At 42.7% G+C, this 16836-nt stretch overlaps 1 protein-coding gene across 1 annotated transcript in view; it reads left to right on the top strand.

Moving 5' to 3' along the window:
* KCNH3 (potassium voltage-gated channel subfamily H member 3) overlaps positions 1 to 13070 on the top strand; it is a 142851-nt gene extending 129781 nt beyond the window's left edge. The window contains exons 13-16 of the mRNA XM_044285955.1: positions 908 to 1155; positions 9134 to 9219; positions 11606 to 11667; positions 11789 to 13070. Coding sequence (XP_044141890.1) covers positions 908 to 1155; positions 9134 to 9219; positions 11606 to 11667; positions 11789 to 12253 — 861 coding nt within the window. The 3' untranslated portion in view covers positions 12254 to 13070. The remainder of the gene's footprint in view (positions 1 to 907; positions 1156 to 9133; positions 9220 to 11605; positions 11668 to 11788) is intronic.
* The last annotated feature ends 3766 nt before the right edge of the window (positions 13071 to 16836 follow it).

Here is a 16836-nt window from a genome sequence, read left to right as displayed (position 1 = left end):
ATTTTGTTTGTTTTATAATTGCCATATAATATGTCCACCAAGAGGTCATTAAAAAACCTCTGGGGCACACTGACACTTTTTTTTATTTTGCACTTTTCCACTGTAACTGGGGCATCCAAATCCAAGTTACAAAGGAAAACAGCACGCTGTGAGGGGAGAACATTGTACACAGGGAGAGCTAATTAGGGCCTGCTAAGACCCTGAAGCTCTGCTCCGCACCTGAGACACCCGGTGATCACATGATCACTAGGTCCAATAGAGGAAGGGGCATATCTCTGCTCACTACATACTGCTCATTCAGCGCTATGCACCAAGAAAAGGAGAAGGCAGAAGTGGTAACAAACCACTTTTGTCTTCTACTTGGGGGTCCCCAGCCAGGGACCTCACTTTCTCCTGTTAGATAGCAGGAGCTTTCATCCTGCGCCATACATGTACGGCGCTTTGGATTGAAGCCCAGCACCAAGCTTAATAAATACATATACACTCCTTGATTTGGATAAACAAAGACCAGGGCAACATTGGCATCAGGAGAAAGGCAGAGGCATGCAGAGGGCAAGACAGACAGAGTTTATGCAATATGGTAAAACACACAGTAGGTCATGACAGGCAACTCAGGATCTATATGATTATCAGGCAGAGGTCAGGACATGGGAGGTCAGAATACACAGAAGTTGAATACCTTCACAAGAAATAGACAAGCTAAGAACCTTATTGCTCAAGCACTCTCCCATAGAGGAAAGTTCCATATATACCCCAGGAAACTGCTGTAATAGGCTAAGGACAGATTAGCTTTGTTGGGTGAGCTGATGGGTTCTCCTTTAAAATGCATGTACTGTATCATGCTCTTTGTTTAGTACTAACCTCCTGTGTGTAGCGTAACATTTCTATGGTGATCTCTATGCTCTAGAGTCAAATCCATGTGCAGCAGTCTTCTATGAAAGATGGTTTACCAGAAGATGTGTCATCAACTGCACATACTTCTCTGCTCACCCCCAAGTCATCTCCCAGGCTTCGACTCTCCCCATCTCGGTTTTCGAATTACAGTGAAAATCGGTCTCAGGAAGTGACACCCATTCACACACCTCGGAAGAGTTGTGCTGCTGAACTACAAATACCACTTATGCCTTGTACTAGGCCACCAGATCTAAGCCCAAGGTAAGTAGCTCAATTCTCCATTTACAACTTTCATCTTTGAAGGCTAAAATCAAGACAAGCAGGTCAAACTGGGTTAAAACAAGTTCACTTCAGTAAGATTGTTTGGGATCCTTTCTTGTTAAGGCCCTTTTCACACAAGCGTGACGGATTCGGTCCGGATGCGTTCTGTAAAAAATGCATGATTTTGCTTGCGTGCACAGTCAGTTTTGTCTGTGATTGCGTTCAGTTGTTCAGTTTTTTTTGCGCGGGTGCAATGCGATTTAATGAATTTTTCACGCGTGTGATAAAAAACTGAAGGTTTACAAACAACATCTCTTAGCAACCATCAGTGAAAAACGCATCGCATCCGCACTTGCTTGCGATTTTCACGCAGCCCCATTCACTTCTATGTGGCCAGGGTTGGAAAAACGCAGAATATAGAACATGCTGCGATTTTCACGCAACGCACAAGTGATGCGTGAAAAACAACGCTCATTTACACAAACCCATTAAAATGAATGGGTCCGGATTCAGTGCGGGTGCAATGCATTCGCATCACACATTGCACCCGCGCGGAATACTCACTCGTGTGAAAGGGGTCTAAGGGTATGTTCACACAGCGGAGTTTGCGGACAAAATTGTTGCATAGACTCTGCACCAAAATTTTGGAGACCGCCTTGCTTGTGGTGTCCGCCTCCCATTGTTTTCTATGGGAGTCCATGCCAAAGTTGGCTGAAGATTTATTTTTTACGTGCAGTGTTCCAGACTGCGCCAATAATGGACATATCCATTCCTAGCGCAGTTACTATGTGGACACCAGGGATACTGCGGTGGAAGTCTGCTTGCAGTTTAGCTCTATTTAATGGGTCAGCAGCCATGAAATTGGAAAACCAACACAAAAACTATCTTTGTGGCTTAGCAGCTTAATGTAGCACCACCAACAGAACCACTGACAACAGCGTGACAAAGTCTAAGAATAATTTTACATCCCTATCGTTTACCTTTATTTTTTATTAAATTTATCATATTCTTACATATGTAAAGAAAATCTTTTCATTATATATATATATATATATATATATATATATATATATATATACAGACGTGGACAAAATTGTTGGTACCCTTTGGTCAATGAAAGAAAAAGTCACAATGGTCACAGAAATAACTTTAATCTGACAAAAGTAATAATAAATTAAAATTCTATAAATGTTAACCAATGAAAGTCAGACATTGTTTTTCAACCATGCTTCAACAGAATTATGTAAAAAAATAAACTCATGAAACAGGCATGGACAAAAATGATGGTACCCCTAACTTAATATTTTGTTGCGCAACCTTTTGAGGCAATCACTGCAATCAAACGCTTCCTGTAACTGTCAATGAGACATCTGCACCTCTCAGCAGGTATTTTGGCCCACTCCTCATGAGCAAACTGCTCCAGTTGTGTCCGGTTTGAAGGGTGCCTTTTCCAGACTGCATGTTTCAGCTCCTTCCAAAGATGCTCAATAGGATTGAGGTCAGGGCTCATAGAAGGCCACTTTAGAATAGTCCAATTTTTTCCTCTTAGCCATTCTTGGGTGTTTTTAGCGGTGTGTTTTGGGTCATTGTCCTGTTGCAAGACCCATGACCTGCGACTGAGACCAAGCTTTCTGACACTGGCTAGTACATTTCTCTCTAGAATTCCTTGATAGTCTTGAGATTTCATTGTACCCTGCACAGATTCAAGACACCCTGTGCCAGACGCAGCAAAGCAGCCCCAGAACATAACAGAGCCTCCTCCATGTTTCACAGTAGGGACAGTGTTCTTTTCTTGATATGCTTCATTTTTTCGTCTGTGAACATACAGCTGATGTGCCTTGGCAAAAACTTCGATTTTTGTCTCATCTGTCCACAGGACATTCTCCCAGAAGCTTTGTGGCTTGTCAACATGTAGTTTGGCATATTCCAGTCTTGCTTTTTTATGATTCGTTTTCAACAATGGTGTCCTCCTTGGTCGTCTCCCATGTAGTCCACTTTGGCTCAAACAACGACGGATGGTGCGATCTGACACTGATGTTCCTTGAGCATGAAGTTCACCTTGAATCTCTTTAGAAGTCTTTCTAGGCTCTTTTGTTACCATTCGGATTATCCGTCTCTTAGATTTGTCATCAATTTTCCTCCTGCGGCCACGTCCAGGGAGGTTGGCTACAGTCCCATGGATCTTAAACTTATGAATAATATGTGCAACTGTACTCACAGGAACATCTAGTTGCTTGGAGATGGTCTTATAGCCTTTACCTTTAACATGCTTGTCTATAATTTTCTTTCTGATCTCTTGAGACAGCTCTTTCCTTTGCTTCCTCTGGTCCATGTCGAGTGTGGTACACACCATATCACCAAACAACACAGTGATTACCTGGAGCCATATATATAGGCCCAATGGCTGATTACAAGGTTGTAGACACCTGTGATGCTAATTAGTGGACACACCTTGAATTAACATGTCCCTTTGGTCACATTATGTTCTGTGTTTTCTAGGGGTACCATCATTTTTGTCCATGCCTGTTTCATGAGTTTATTTTTTTACATAATTCTGTTGAAGCATGGTTGAAAAACAATGTCTGACTTTCATTGGTTAACATTTATAGAATTTTAATTTATTATTACTTTTGTCAGATTAAAGTTATTTCTGTGACCATTGTGACTTTTTCTTTCATTGACCAAAGGGTACCAACAATTTTGTCCACGTCTGTATATACAGTACAGACCAAAAGTTTGGACACACCTTCTCATTCAAAGAGTTTTCTTTATTTTCATGACTATGAAAATTGTAGATTCACACTGAAGGCATCAAAACTATGAATTAACACATGTGGAATTATATACATAACAAAAAAGTGTGAAACAACTGAAAATATGTCATATTCTAGGTTCTTCAAAGTAGCCACCTTTTGCTTTGATTACTGCTTTGCACACTCTTGGCATTCTCTTGATGAGCTTCAAGAGGTAGTCATCTGAAATGGTGTCACGGCTGAGGATGGGGGAAATCCTCAGCCGTGCGATGATGGAGGATGTCCGGTCGCTACTTGGCCAGGAACACAGAATTAGGGAGCAGGTCACCTCCTATTGCGTCCCTAACGCTGACCCTGTCTCCTGTCAGTATGAGCCGACCTTGATGGTAGGAGGGCTCATACGCTGGAACCTTATAGTCCCTACAAGCCCTCAAGTCGGCCCTGAACTAGAGAACAGAGTAAGACAACCCACTCCTCCAAGACACGGAGGAGCAGGAGTCTCACAGGCTAAGCAGCATGAAGAAGGGAACATCAACAGGCCTATGGATATGGCAGGTGCTGCACTAGTTCCAGCCACCTGCCACAGCCTTGCTGACTGGGTCCGTGTGCAGGCAAGCTGGAGTCCACAAACAATACAAATAGAACTCAGCACACGCACATCCACACACAGGAACCCAGATCCATAGCTGCACAGAATAGTAAAGGCAAACATAAACTGAACATCACGCAAACTTAAACCTATGACCGGAAGGGTGGCCCTTACAAGAAGGAGGAAATCACAGGAGGCTGCTACAGCAAAGCATGACTGAAGCAACCTACTGAGCCATGGTAAAGTGAGAGGCTTTAAAGGCCTAAGAGGCCACACCCAAGGGTCAGACACACCCAGTGCCTCACACACACACTGGGAAGGGAGTTAACCCTTCCAGCACCAGAGAAGGGAAACACCACTTAAAGGAAAAGTGTCCAACAGTACCAACACACTGTGGTTGTTGCCGCTGGCAACGACATGGGTGGCAACCATGTCCTGGGAGATAGCCCGGAGGCCGGGACACTGCCACCACATGTACAGACAGCCAAACGTTGCCACGGGCAACCACAGTGCAGGAAAAGTGTCAGTGCACACAACACACTACACAGAGTGCACACAGACAAACAACACAGTGAACACAATACACACACACCTAACATAGAGGTTGCTAGGTGCAACCGCATGCACAGCAGGAAAGCTGCCACATACATAGCGTTGTCAGCGGCAACCACAGGTGAGGCAAATACCACTGCCCTCGCCTGTGATTGACAACAAAACCAAACCGCTGACAATCGCATGCGGTTGGAGAGTCACGGTCATAGCCATGGCCGTGACAAATGGTCTTCCAACAGTCTTGAAGGAGTTCCCAGAGATGCTTAGCACTTGTTGGCCTTTTTGCCTTCACTCTGCGGTCCAGCTCACCCCAAACCATCTCGATTGGGTTCAGATCCGGTGACTGTGGAGGCCAGGTCATCTGGCGCAGCACCCCATCACTCTCCTTCATGGTCAAATAGCCCTTACACAGCCTGGAGGTGTGTTTGGGGTCATTGTCCTGTTGAAAAATAAATGATGGTCCAACTAAACGCAAACCGGATTGAATAGCATGCCGCTGCAAGATGCTGTGGTAGCCATGCTGGTTCAGTATGCCTTCAATTTTGAATAAATCGCCAACAGTGTCACCAGCAAAGCACCCCCACACCATCACACCTCTTCCTCCATGCTTCACGGTGAGAACCAGGCATGTAGAGTGCATCTGTTCACCTTTTCTGCGTCGCACAAAGACACGGTGGTTAGAACCAAAGATCTCAAATTTGGACTCAGACCAAAGCACAGATTTCCACTGGTCTAATGTCCATTCCTTGTGTTCTTTAGCCCAAACAAGTCTCTTCTGCTTGTTGCCTGTCCTTAGCAGTGGTTTCCTAGAAGATATTCTACCATGAGGCCTGATTCACACAGTCTCCTCTTAACAGTTGTTCTAGAGATGTGTCTGCTGCTAGAACTCTGTGTGGCATTGACCTGGTCTCTAATCTGAGCTGTTGTTAACCTGCGATTTCTGAGGCTGGTGACTCGGATGAACTTATCCTCTGCAGCAGAGGTGACTCTTAGACTTCCTTTCCTGGGGCGGTCTGCATGTGAGCCAGTTTCTTTGTAGCGCTTGATGGTTTTTGTGACTGCACTTGGGGACACTTTCAAAGTTTTCCCAATTTTTCGGACTGACTGACCTTCATTTCTTAAAGTAATGATGGCCACTCGTTTTTCTTTACTTAGCTGCTTTTTTCTTGTCATAATACAAATTCTAACAGTCTATTCAGTAGGACTATCAGCTGTGTATCCACCTGACTTCTCCACAACGCAACTGATAGTCCCAACCCCATTTATAAGGCAAGAAATCCCACTTATTAAACCTAACAGGGCACACCTGTGAAGTGAAAACCATTTCAGGTGACTAGCTCTTGAAGCTCAACAAGAGAATGCCAAGAGTGTGCAAAGCAGTAATCAAAGCAAAAGGTGGCTACTTTGAAGAACCTAGAATATGACATATTTTCAGTTGCTTCACACTTTTTTGTTATGTATATAATTCCACATGTGTTAATTCATAGTTTTGATGCCTTCAGTGTGAATCTACAATGTTCATAGTCATGAAAATAAAGAAAACTCTTTGAATGAGAAGGTGTGTCCAAACTTTTGGTCTGTACTGTATATATATATACACCAATATACTGTGCATGTGTGTATATATATATGTGTATATATATATATATATATATATATATATATATATATTCCTTTATATTACATTACAGTATTTGCAGAGAATATGATACATTTTCCCAAAAACTAATTGTCAAGCATCCCTTTTGCGACTGTCTTTATTATTCTTTTATTTTCTTATATCTGAATAGATCAAACATAATAGCTTTTTCCTCAAAGGAGAATAAAATGTTAATAAGCTTTTCAAATTGTTTCATATCTTTAATTTGATTTGTATTTCCTCTAACGTGCAACAAAATCATTCTCGTTAGACTTCAGATATGTGTATGAGGGCGGTATAGTATATATCCAATAATCTATTATTGCCTTTTTTGCTGCAAGCAATACAGAATGTATAAATTGCCCATAAAACCGTGTTTCTTTTCATCATGATTAATAAAATCAGAGTGTAATACACAAAGCTAATTTCTTAACATCTTTCCACATCAGGCATAACCACAAAACATGTAATATATCAGTCCTCCCTTGCTACACTTGGGACAATTCAATACATACCCTGATCACCCAGGATATATTTGTGTAAAGGTTTATTGAAAGCATATATGGTATACTCCACATATAAATCTCTCTCCATCTCGGATTGTACCAGCTTTATGTTCCAATTAGCCCTCAAAAACCATGTCTTGGATAACTTCCATCTCTCTCTCTATTCATTGGGTCCCTCGTTTATTTAAATAGCTCCATTATTTTTGAAAACGGCCGATAATACCTTTAATGTTTATAACTAAAGTCATCTGTCATTCAAGAAAAGTTTTAACTTTCCCTCATAATTTATAGCAATCCCCAATTGATTTTACACCTTCCACTTCCATCTTAGTCCATAATTCTTTTTTAAGCATCAGCCCTATTCTTAGATGGATTCTTGGAGACAATCCTATATCATACTATATATGAAGTACCCCAGAGTAGGGGGTACTTGCAAAGCGCTTTGTTAATTTATATTATGTTATGCTTTGTATCCCCGGTGTGGTAATGTATGGAAGTGTTGGAGTTAACCAACCCTGGCAAGGCCCCTAGGGAAGCTGAGGTGTAGACTGTTAGCTCCACCCCAAGCTCAGTCTAGAGCAGTGATGGCTAACCTTGGCACTCCAGCTGTGGTGAAACTGCGACTCCCAGCATGCTCCATTTATTTCTATAGAGTTCTGAGAGCAGCCAAGCAAGCGGGGCATCTTGGGAGTTGTAGTTTTACCACAGCTGGAGTGCCAAGGTTAGCCATCACTGGTCTAGAGAGTCTCGTGCTAGCATGTTAAAAAGGAAGGAGATAGGAGGCAAAGTCCAAAATGGAGTCAGTGAGGTAACCTGCTATCAAAATCTATAGAGGGGTGCACCTAGCCTTTCTGCTGCCTGAGGCGAAAACTAAAACGGCATAGTCGTCGTCGCCCCCCCCCCCCCCCCCCCCCCATGCCAATTTCTTAACCTAGCCCCTTTTCCATAATGAAAGTGCTTATAGCCCATGGCCCTTCCACTGGCTCCCTCTGGCCCCTACCTGGTGCTGCCTGAGGCAATCGCCTCACCTGGCCTCATTGGTAGTGCAGCCCTGAGCTATAGACATTACTGCTGTGAGTGGAACACTGCTAAGACATCATCCACACTTAGACACAACCTGGTCAGTCGTTTCCCTGAATCTGTATGCCGCAGTAGAGTATTACAGCTGTCTGATCAAAAGTTTTATTGCTAGCCCCAGATTCTGTAGAGGAAGTGTGAAGGCCTATACCCATACAAAACCATCTGGGGGAAGATTTGCATTGTATGTTGTTGGAACCATGTTCTGAGAGTGTTGAATGTACTGTACTACAACCCTCATTTTGCACTACAGTAAAGAGAGACGTTTAATTCTTCTACCTCAGGCCTGGTTACTGACTCTTACACTATACACCAGTTGCACACCCTACATGCTTTGCCTTGCACCCATGCAAATGTTAACATCAAGGCCTCCCCAACTACCATCACGCAGCAGCCCTAAAACCCTGATGTGCCCCGAGGAAAGAAAGGGTAGGACCTCCTTTCACTGCACTGGCCCTAGGGAGCAACAGTGTGAGAAAAGCCAGTGATAGACTTTCTGAAGCCCTAGACACTACTCTCATCCTCCGCTCTGGCTCCTCAGGGGCTTGCTGCATATGGTAAGGTTCACCATTCTCTTAATATTTTTCCAGCCAACAAATGTATCTTTAAACAGAATCCTATTGTCCTGACCTGCCTTTAAATCTAATGTCCCAGCATATATCAACCCTTCCAAAGGGACTGGGTATACCAGTACACTTTGATATCTAATCTGCTCACAAGAAGCTTTGTTTTGTTAGTGGATTTAATGCCCTGACTCAATAAAAGAGATTGCCTGTATGATCCAGGTAACAATGGGTCTTTGATGGGTGCCGAAGTTCATCATAATCACATGTGATCACATATTCATTGGTCTTTTCTACAGGGTTGTGGATGGTAAAGAAGGAACAACTGGGTTAGTCCAGCAGAAATTCACATTTTCAGACTGCAACAACCTTCAAAACACTCCAGGTAATAAAAACCTGGTATCACCATGTAACTATTGTGGGGTTTGGCTCTGGTAGATAGGGTAAGTGGGTGCAGTACAAAGGCAAAATACAAGTTCTTAACTCAAAACATCAGTGTTTGTTCACACTTGAAGCAATTGCGCAAAACAGCACGTAACTTTGCAGTCTTGGTGTTATTCACACACAATGGAAAGTTCACATAACAGAAGTCACCTTGCTGGCAGTTCTGCCTCCAGTAGTCCACAGCAGGCTTTAGGGGGCCTGTTTCCCCAGCATGCGGCTCTCAGCCCTTCAGCACGGCACAAAGCCTCAGATCCCAAAAACAGAGACATCTCTGCTGAGCCCAGCTGCCTATTTAAGGACAGTCAGGTGCTGCCAAAACCCGGACCGGCACTCCGTTCCGGTATTTGACCTCATCTGGCTGGAAACTAGCCCAGCCGCACATGCCAGGATGACAATACCTGCCTTGCCAGACACAACCCCTCACTGTGTCACACTATACACTATATATATCTGTATATAGAACCTGTCATTATTTCTGACATGTCTCTTTTAGTAATAATTATATAACAATTCTGTATTGTCTTTTCATATAACTGTGTTGTGCTATTCCTCTGTTATTCCTATTACAAATGTATGAATACAATGACAAATAGGCATTACTAGTTGTAGGGGGTTTTGCTACATACTCTGACACTGCCCAATCTGTGTTGACTTTATAGGGAGACACCCATTCACCAGGAAAAAAGGAATAGGAGGAACTGTAATTGTTACGGATCACTGTGTACCTATTGTTCCAACTAACCAGTTTAGCTTTATGCTAAACCCTAAGGTATTATTCCAGCGCTTCCCTGGTATTCACATTTTAAAGAGGACCTGTCATCACAAAATGCAATGCAAGCTGCAGCCAGCATGTTGTAGAGCAGGAGGAGCAGATTTATATATATATATATATATATATATATATATATATATATATATATATATGTTTGTGGGAAAAGATTCACTAAAACTTGGAATTTATACATTTATGTCTTCATTTTTCACAGGGCTGCAAAAAATAAATAAATCGGTACAGTAAGGAGGGGTTACCAGTGACTGATAGTATTGTGTGTATAAGTATGCCTAGAGAGATAGCTGTCTGTCACTGATAACCTCTCCCTCCTATACCGACAGTACTTCACAGGAAGTGGAAAAACAAAGATATAAACGTATGAATTACAATTTTTACTGCATATTTTCCCACAAAAATATATATCAATCTGCTCAGCTAACCCTGCTCTATAATATGGCACTTTCAGATTGCATTGCAATCCCATTGCAGGGATCTGAACTTTGTTGCAGGGAAACAACCAGACTACTACCTCCTGGAATAGCCCTGGTTTAGTTGTCAGTTGAACCACTATGGTCAGGGACACTGGTGCAAGCACCGGGATCCCAGTGTACAGAAAATGCACCAAAAATGCAGTAAAATTGCAGCTATAGTCCGCACAGTCACCAAGACTAGAAAGCTGTTTTCTTTAGATCCAAGCAGTGCACTTTTAATGCAGACACAAGAAAGACTTGAGGGGCAGAATAGTGATGAGGCCAACACAAGGCATACAGGCTGGGGACTAGGCTGAAACACAGACAGGGTAGACAAACTGGGTTAACTTTGACATGAACTGAACTTGGACTTGAAAGTGCATGGGCACACAGGTAGTATGGCACACATGGCAGGAATACAGACAGAAGATAATGTAAGATAAATGTAGGAAAGTCACAATAGCACTAGACTATGAAAACACCTTTACTGATCGCCAAGGAACCTAAAGCTCAGGCATCCTCCAGCTGGAGAGAGTACCTTAAATACCCAGGGACCCTCAGGTACATTAAAAGGCAGGGGGAGCATTAAGCAGGAGCATGGAGGCAGCAGTATGGACAGGAAGTCGGCAACCAGGACGCTGAATGGCATGGTAAGTGGCAAGGTGTCTGCTCCCACAGAGGACAACCAGGAGGGCAGTGGCCACGGACCACAGATCAAATTTTTATGATGAATACAAGGATTTGCTATAATAGACATGTCAGGAGAGCTGATAGATTCTCTAAAGCCTCATTTGCCCAGATTTACTAATCCTAAAGATGGCATAAGCTTACACGGGCTGTCTAGACCTGCAGCAGACTTACAGTATCACTGTGGCTCAGGCTGGATGATAAATTTGGTGCCAGGACTTGTAGTGCCGCAGCAGCTGGAGAGCCACAAGTGTGAGATTGCTGCCTAGGTAGGAGAATCTAAAATATTTTACTTAGATTAAATTTAGCCAATCTCAAAGGAAAAAATGTTCCAATATTTTTTTATATCCCGTCTGTAAATAGAAGAAGAGAACTTTCCAGCTTTATTCTTTTTACAGATCATTTATTGTTGCCATCAGAACCAAGAGCTACTGAAAGTATGGATCGTCTCAGTCAAGCGGTAAGTGGCTAGTGCACTTATCAAGTGATATCTACTGTAATGCAGTCCTGCGGTTTCTGTATTCATCACACAGAAGAAGGGCATAACTACAACTGCATCATAAACTGCTCTTTCCCCCCAGGTATCTGATCTGTCATGCCAAGTGCAGGAGCTGAGAGAAGGCCTCCAGGCTCTCCGTCATGCAGTTCACGTATCCCTAATGCCATGCAGTCCATCATCCTGCCGCCATGGAGGAGACTTCCATTCACACTGTGGAGGAGGGTTGCACTCATCTGGTGATGCAACAAGTACATGCCCTTCACTTTTTCATCCTAATCGACTAGAAAAACCATCTCAGGTCTGCTACATACACAGTGCTTCCCCAGCTTGCTCAGAGGGACATTTATCTTGGCTTTGGGCTCCCCCTACCCCAATGTGGCTGCACTGCTCAGGATTTGAACAGAGAGACTTGACCCAGCCAGGTGCAGTTGGGGAGCCGCACACCGCCTCTGACCCACAGTCTGTAGAAATGAACTTTATCCTTCCACAGAGGGGAAGCAACACAGATCCAGAAAGCTGGTCCAGGGAGGAAGGAACAGGGGTGTGAGGATGAAGCAGAACAGTATTAGGGCAGTAAGATACAGGGTTGTGCAGTATGTCAAGATTTGCAAGAGAAGGATCTTCATGGGATCTGTATTCTGTTCGGGAAGAATGAGGAATTACTTGTACTAGGTGTAGTGCTGCAGCTCAGGTACAATCTGGTTTTATAGTCATTTATATATGAGCCAAAACTTAGTATATTTTGTTCAAATTCTTTTCCAAGTATCATCCTGTGTAGCAAATCAAAAAACAATATCTGCAATGTCACAGGGATGATTTTTTTTAATGTAAAGGTTTTCTATATCTTCTATTTCTATATCTCTTGACCATGGGCGGTGACTGGTATTGCACATCAGCTCTTGTCATACAGGGCATTGTTTCAGATCTATTCACTTCAATTTTAATAAAATAGTTTTTTTCATTCTAGAAGACTGCCAGGAGCCATATAAATAAAAAATAAAGTAAAAATAAAAAACTTACCATGCCTTCCCAAGTTCTCTCCAATCTAGCACTGCCACTCTGTCCACTTCGCTGTGAAGTATTGTCTGCCGCGGTGATGTCCTATATACTGCTGAAGCCAATCACTGACCTCAGGTGTCTTGTGACGTACCGTACATTGCCGAGGCTAGTGATTGGCTGCAGTATATGGGACACAGGGGGCTCTGCAAAGTAATTTAAAAACAATATATTTTAACAAGCTAGGATAAAAGAAGAACTCAGAAAACCTCTTTAATGGTCTATTAGTGAAATATTGCATCACTATTGAAGCTTTTATTCTCTTTTTGGTATTGGTATGGACACTTCCATCAAATTTTTTGCCACATATTAAGAACCTATGTAAATATTTTATGTCGTTTTTTAATTAAAAAAATATGTAATTTTTTAAATAAAAAAAATATGGTTATCTGGATCTAAGTCACTTCATGTATACTACTTCCTGTTCTGGTTCTTTAAAGGCGTTATCCAGTATTTACAACAGCCCCCCCCCCATGTGCCGGGCCCCTCCATGGAAATATACTTACCCCGCTCCCGGCACCGCTGCTAAACCCCGCACCGCCACTGCTGCTTCTTCCTGTACACGGATGAAAATATCCAGTATATCAAGTCGGGGCGGAGCAGCTAATGGCACGCGAGGACGAGCCTCCCTAGCACCGCGGGTGACACTAGGGAGGCTCGTGCCAGTGGGGGTCCAACTCCTGGCACCGCCACTGATCAGCTGTTTGAAGAGGCTTGAAAAATACAATAATCATCAAAGAAAATGTGTCACCTGTCTTTTTTTTTTGGCCAGTTGAAAACTGACACATACTGTATCTGACATATATGCTTTTTTGCTAATTTCATTTTATTTTCAGATTGTAGCTTTCTTAAAGGAGTTGTCCGGGTTCAGAGCTGAACCAGGACATATCCCCTTCTTCACCCAGGCAGTCTTTCTAAGTGGAGCATAGGAGCATTTCATGCTCCGATGTCATCCCTTGCCCTGCACTGAATCGCTCATAGCAATTTTTTTTTTAGATGATCCAGGGACATCTAAAAAATACTGCTAGGTGGAAGCCTCTGCCTAGCAGTGTAAAAATATAAACAAACAGCCCTTGCCATGCGCAATACAGCACAGGGCAAGGGAGAGCATTGGAGCATAAAATACTCTGATGCTCCACTCAGAGGGGTTTCCTGGGCGAAGAAGGGGATATGTCCGGGTTCAGAGTTGAACCCCTTTAATTCTATTTCCTGGACATGATTATGGGTGATGCCACCTTGCTTGAGCTGCTGATAACAGCAGTCACTATGGACAGGAGTTGACCTCATTGATGTCTGTGTATTTTCTCGCCATTTGTTTTGTGTCCAATTCGTCCTATTTTTCCAAAAATTAGATTTTTGTCTGACTCGATTTAAATATGCTTAAATTGGAATGAAAATTGGTATATAACACTCGAGGTCAACTAGGACGCAGATTTTTATATCTTTTTATCATCAATTTTGCTCCACCCCCTTTTTTTTAAGTCCTTTAACATGATGACAGCAATTGCAAATAATGTCAGAGTAACACTGACCTGTATAGCTAGTGGTAAGTGCATGTTTGAAGTTATTAACAAACAGCAGACAGACAGAACCTTCACATTTGTTATGCTTTTGAATATTTTAAGGACAGTTTAAGGACAGTGTAAACACATGCAGTGCTATCGGGAAAAAAAGTGTCTTGTTGGGACTAAGCATCCAAAAATTATACCTTAATTGGTGGCAGATCACTGCCCCTGTTTATGCACACATACACGTCAATATTAGAGATGAGCGAGCCGTGTTCAGATAGCTCTGTCCATACCTGGTACGTTGCATACCTTCATTCATAAATTGCTGCGCTGTAGCAGTCTAAAATGTATGGTCTCCAATGAGGCTTTCTTGCTATCGGCCCAAGTAACTCAAGACTTCCTTAATTTTGTGCATGCACCGTTACACTTAGTCTTGGCGCATGCATTTAGGTTTCAAAATCTGAACTCTGGTTTATGGCTTGCACCAGGATCAGTAACAAACCTGAGTTAGGATTTGGATTTTGAAACCTAAATGCACGCGCTGAGAGCAGCAGCAGAAGCAGTACAGTGTGGATGTAGAAAGGGTACGGTGTGTAGGGGTAATAGTGGTAGTAATAGTAACACCAGCAGTTGCAGCACATTATGTAAATTATCATTTTTATTGAGTTTTACAGATGATACACACTTTAAAAACAGTGTGCAGGCAGGAATAATCCATCATAACAGTTAAAGGGAACCTGTCACCTGGATTTTGTGTATAGAGCTGAGGACATGGGTTGCTAGATGGCCGCTAGCACATCCACAATATCCAGTCCCCATAGTGTGCTTTTATTGTGTCAAAAAAACTATTTGATACATATGCAAATTAACCTGAGATGAGTCCTGTCCCTGAGATGAGTCACGTACAGGACTCATCTCAGGTTAATTTGCATAGTTTTTTTTACACAATAAAAGCACACCGAGCTATGGGGACTGGGTATTGCGGATGTGCTAGCGACCATCTAGCAACCCATGTCCTCAGCTCTATATACAAAATCCCAGTGACAGGTTCCCTTTAAGGTTGCAAGTGATGTAAAGTTACAAGTACAGAGGAAGATGGATGTACAGAGATAATACCTTTTGTTTGTGTATGTAAATCAAAGAACTAAACTGTATATTAAACATAAGTATGAACATCACTCAAGCCATACAGAAGTGTATTAGACATTTGGCGTGGATAGTATCAGAGATTACGGGGTATATAATGGGTGAGTGAGCCAAGGGGCCCACGTTTTAATTATTTTCTTGTGGGTCAAAAATGGATGGCAAGTTGCATTGATCGTGAGCGCTACCTCTTGCATGGTTGGAGGGGATGCCGACTTCCAGTGACTGGTAATGACCAGTTTGGCGCTCAGTAATATGTGGCCTATCAGATTTGCATGAGTACTATGGGATTGATGAATTCCCCAAAATAGGACAGCTAGTGCGGAAGAGGCACCTTACTATACCAGGAGGTCTGCTATGCAACTATCAGAGCTTTGCCCACTATTATCAGTTGGGCATCTATCTATTGAAACCTGCAAGAACTTACCAACTATCCTGAGTCCCCTGATGAACCAGCCTTGATTACGTCTGGGGAAACGCGTCGGGACAAATTGCCAAAGAAGGGACGAACATCATCGATCCGTTTAGGCAGGGTATCAATAGGCGACAGTGAGGGTTTAGCCACCGAGAGGTGGGGTCGCCCCTTTCGGGGCGGGTGCTCCGCCTGTAGGTAGGGGTACATTGAGGGTTGTATTAGGGATATTGTTCCCTTCCCCTTATCCACCATCTCTCTTTTTACCGTTTGGCCAGGTCCACAGTCATCTAACTGTAAGTTGCCGCAATTTTTTCTATACATCGGACTTCATTATCCTGATACGTCCAAGTAAGGCCTGTCTAATTATTTGACGTAGCCTAACATATATACTAAGAAGGGGCATTATTTTAACCAATAACAGTAAAAGTTATGTTTTATATGAAAAGTCATTTTTCTCTGTGATGTCTAGTGCGGAAGAGGGCAAAATTGTGAATGAAGTAATTTGGGAGATGAACATGAATACTTGCTGCCAATAGGCAGTTAATTTAGGGCACTCCCACAATATATGGTGTTGGGTGCTGATGGAGCCGCATTCCCTCCAACAAGAAGCTGACGCTTCTAGGTACATTTTACTCAATCTGTCAGGCGTGTAATACCATCTCAGTAGCGTTTTTATTCCTGCTTCATAGTGAGTAACACATTTTAAGTTTGAGAGAGGAAACCTATGGCTTGAGACCACTCTTCCCCAGAGTATGTCTGTCTCAGGTCTAATTCCCACATTAAGACTTAACAAAGGTTGCCTTATCGTTGATCAGGTCGTAAATGTACCTTGTAGAATGTTTTTTTGTGAAGTGTTTGGTTTTGAAAAAGTCTTAGAATATCGGGGTTAACCTTGGGGGGGGGGGGTTTAAGTTAGAATCATGGTAATGTCTTATTCTCAAATAGTTGAATATCTCCTTGTGTGGTAGGGGAAGAGACGTTTGGATCGTCTCAAAAGGGAGTAGCGAA

Source organism: Bufo gargarizans, chromosome 3 (genome assembly GCF_014858855.1).
Source record: "Bufo gargarizans isolate SCDJY-AF-19 chromosome 3, ASM1485885v1, whole genome shotgun sequence".
In the NCBI taxonomy this organism is placed as follows: Eukaryota; Metazoa; Chordata; class Amphibia; order Anura; family Bufonidae; genus Bufo; species Bufo gargarizans.
Note: the sequence above shows the minus strand (reverse complement) of the source record. Positions and strands in the feature narration are given on the sequence as shown.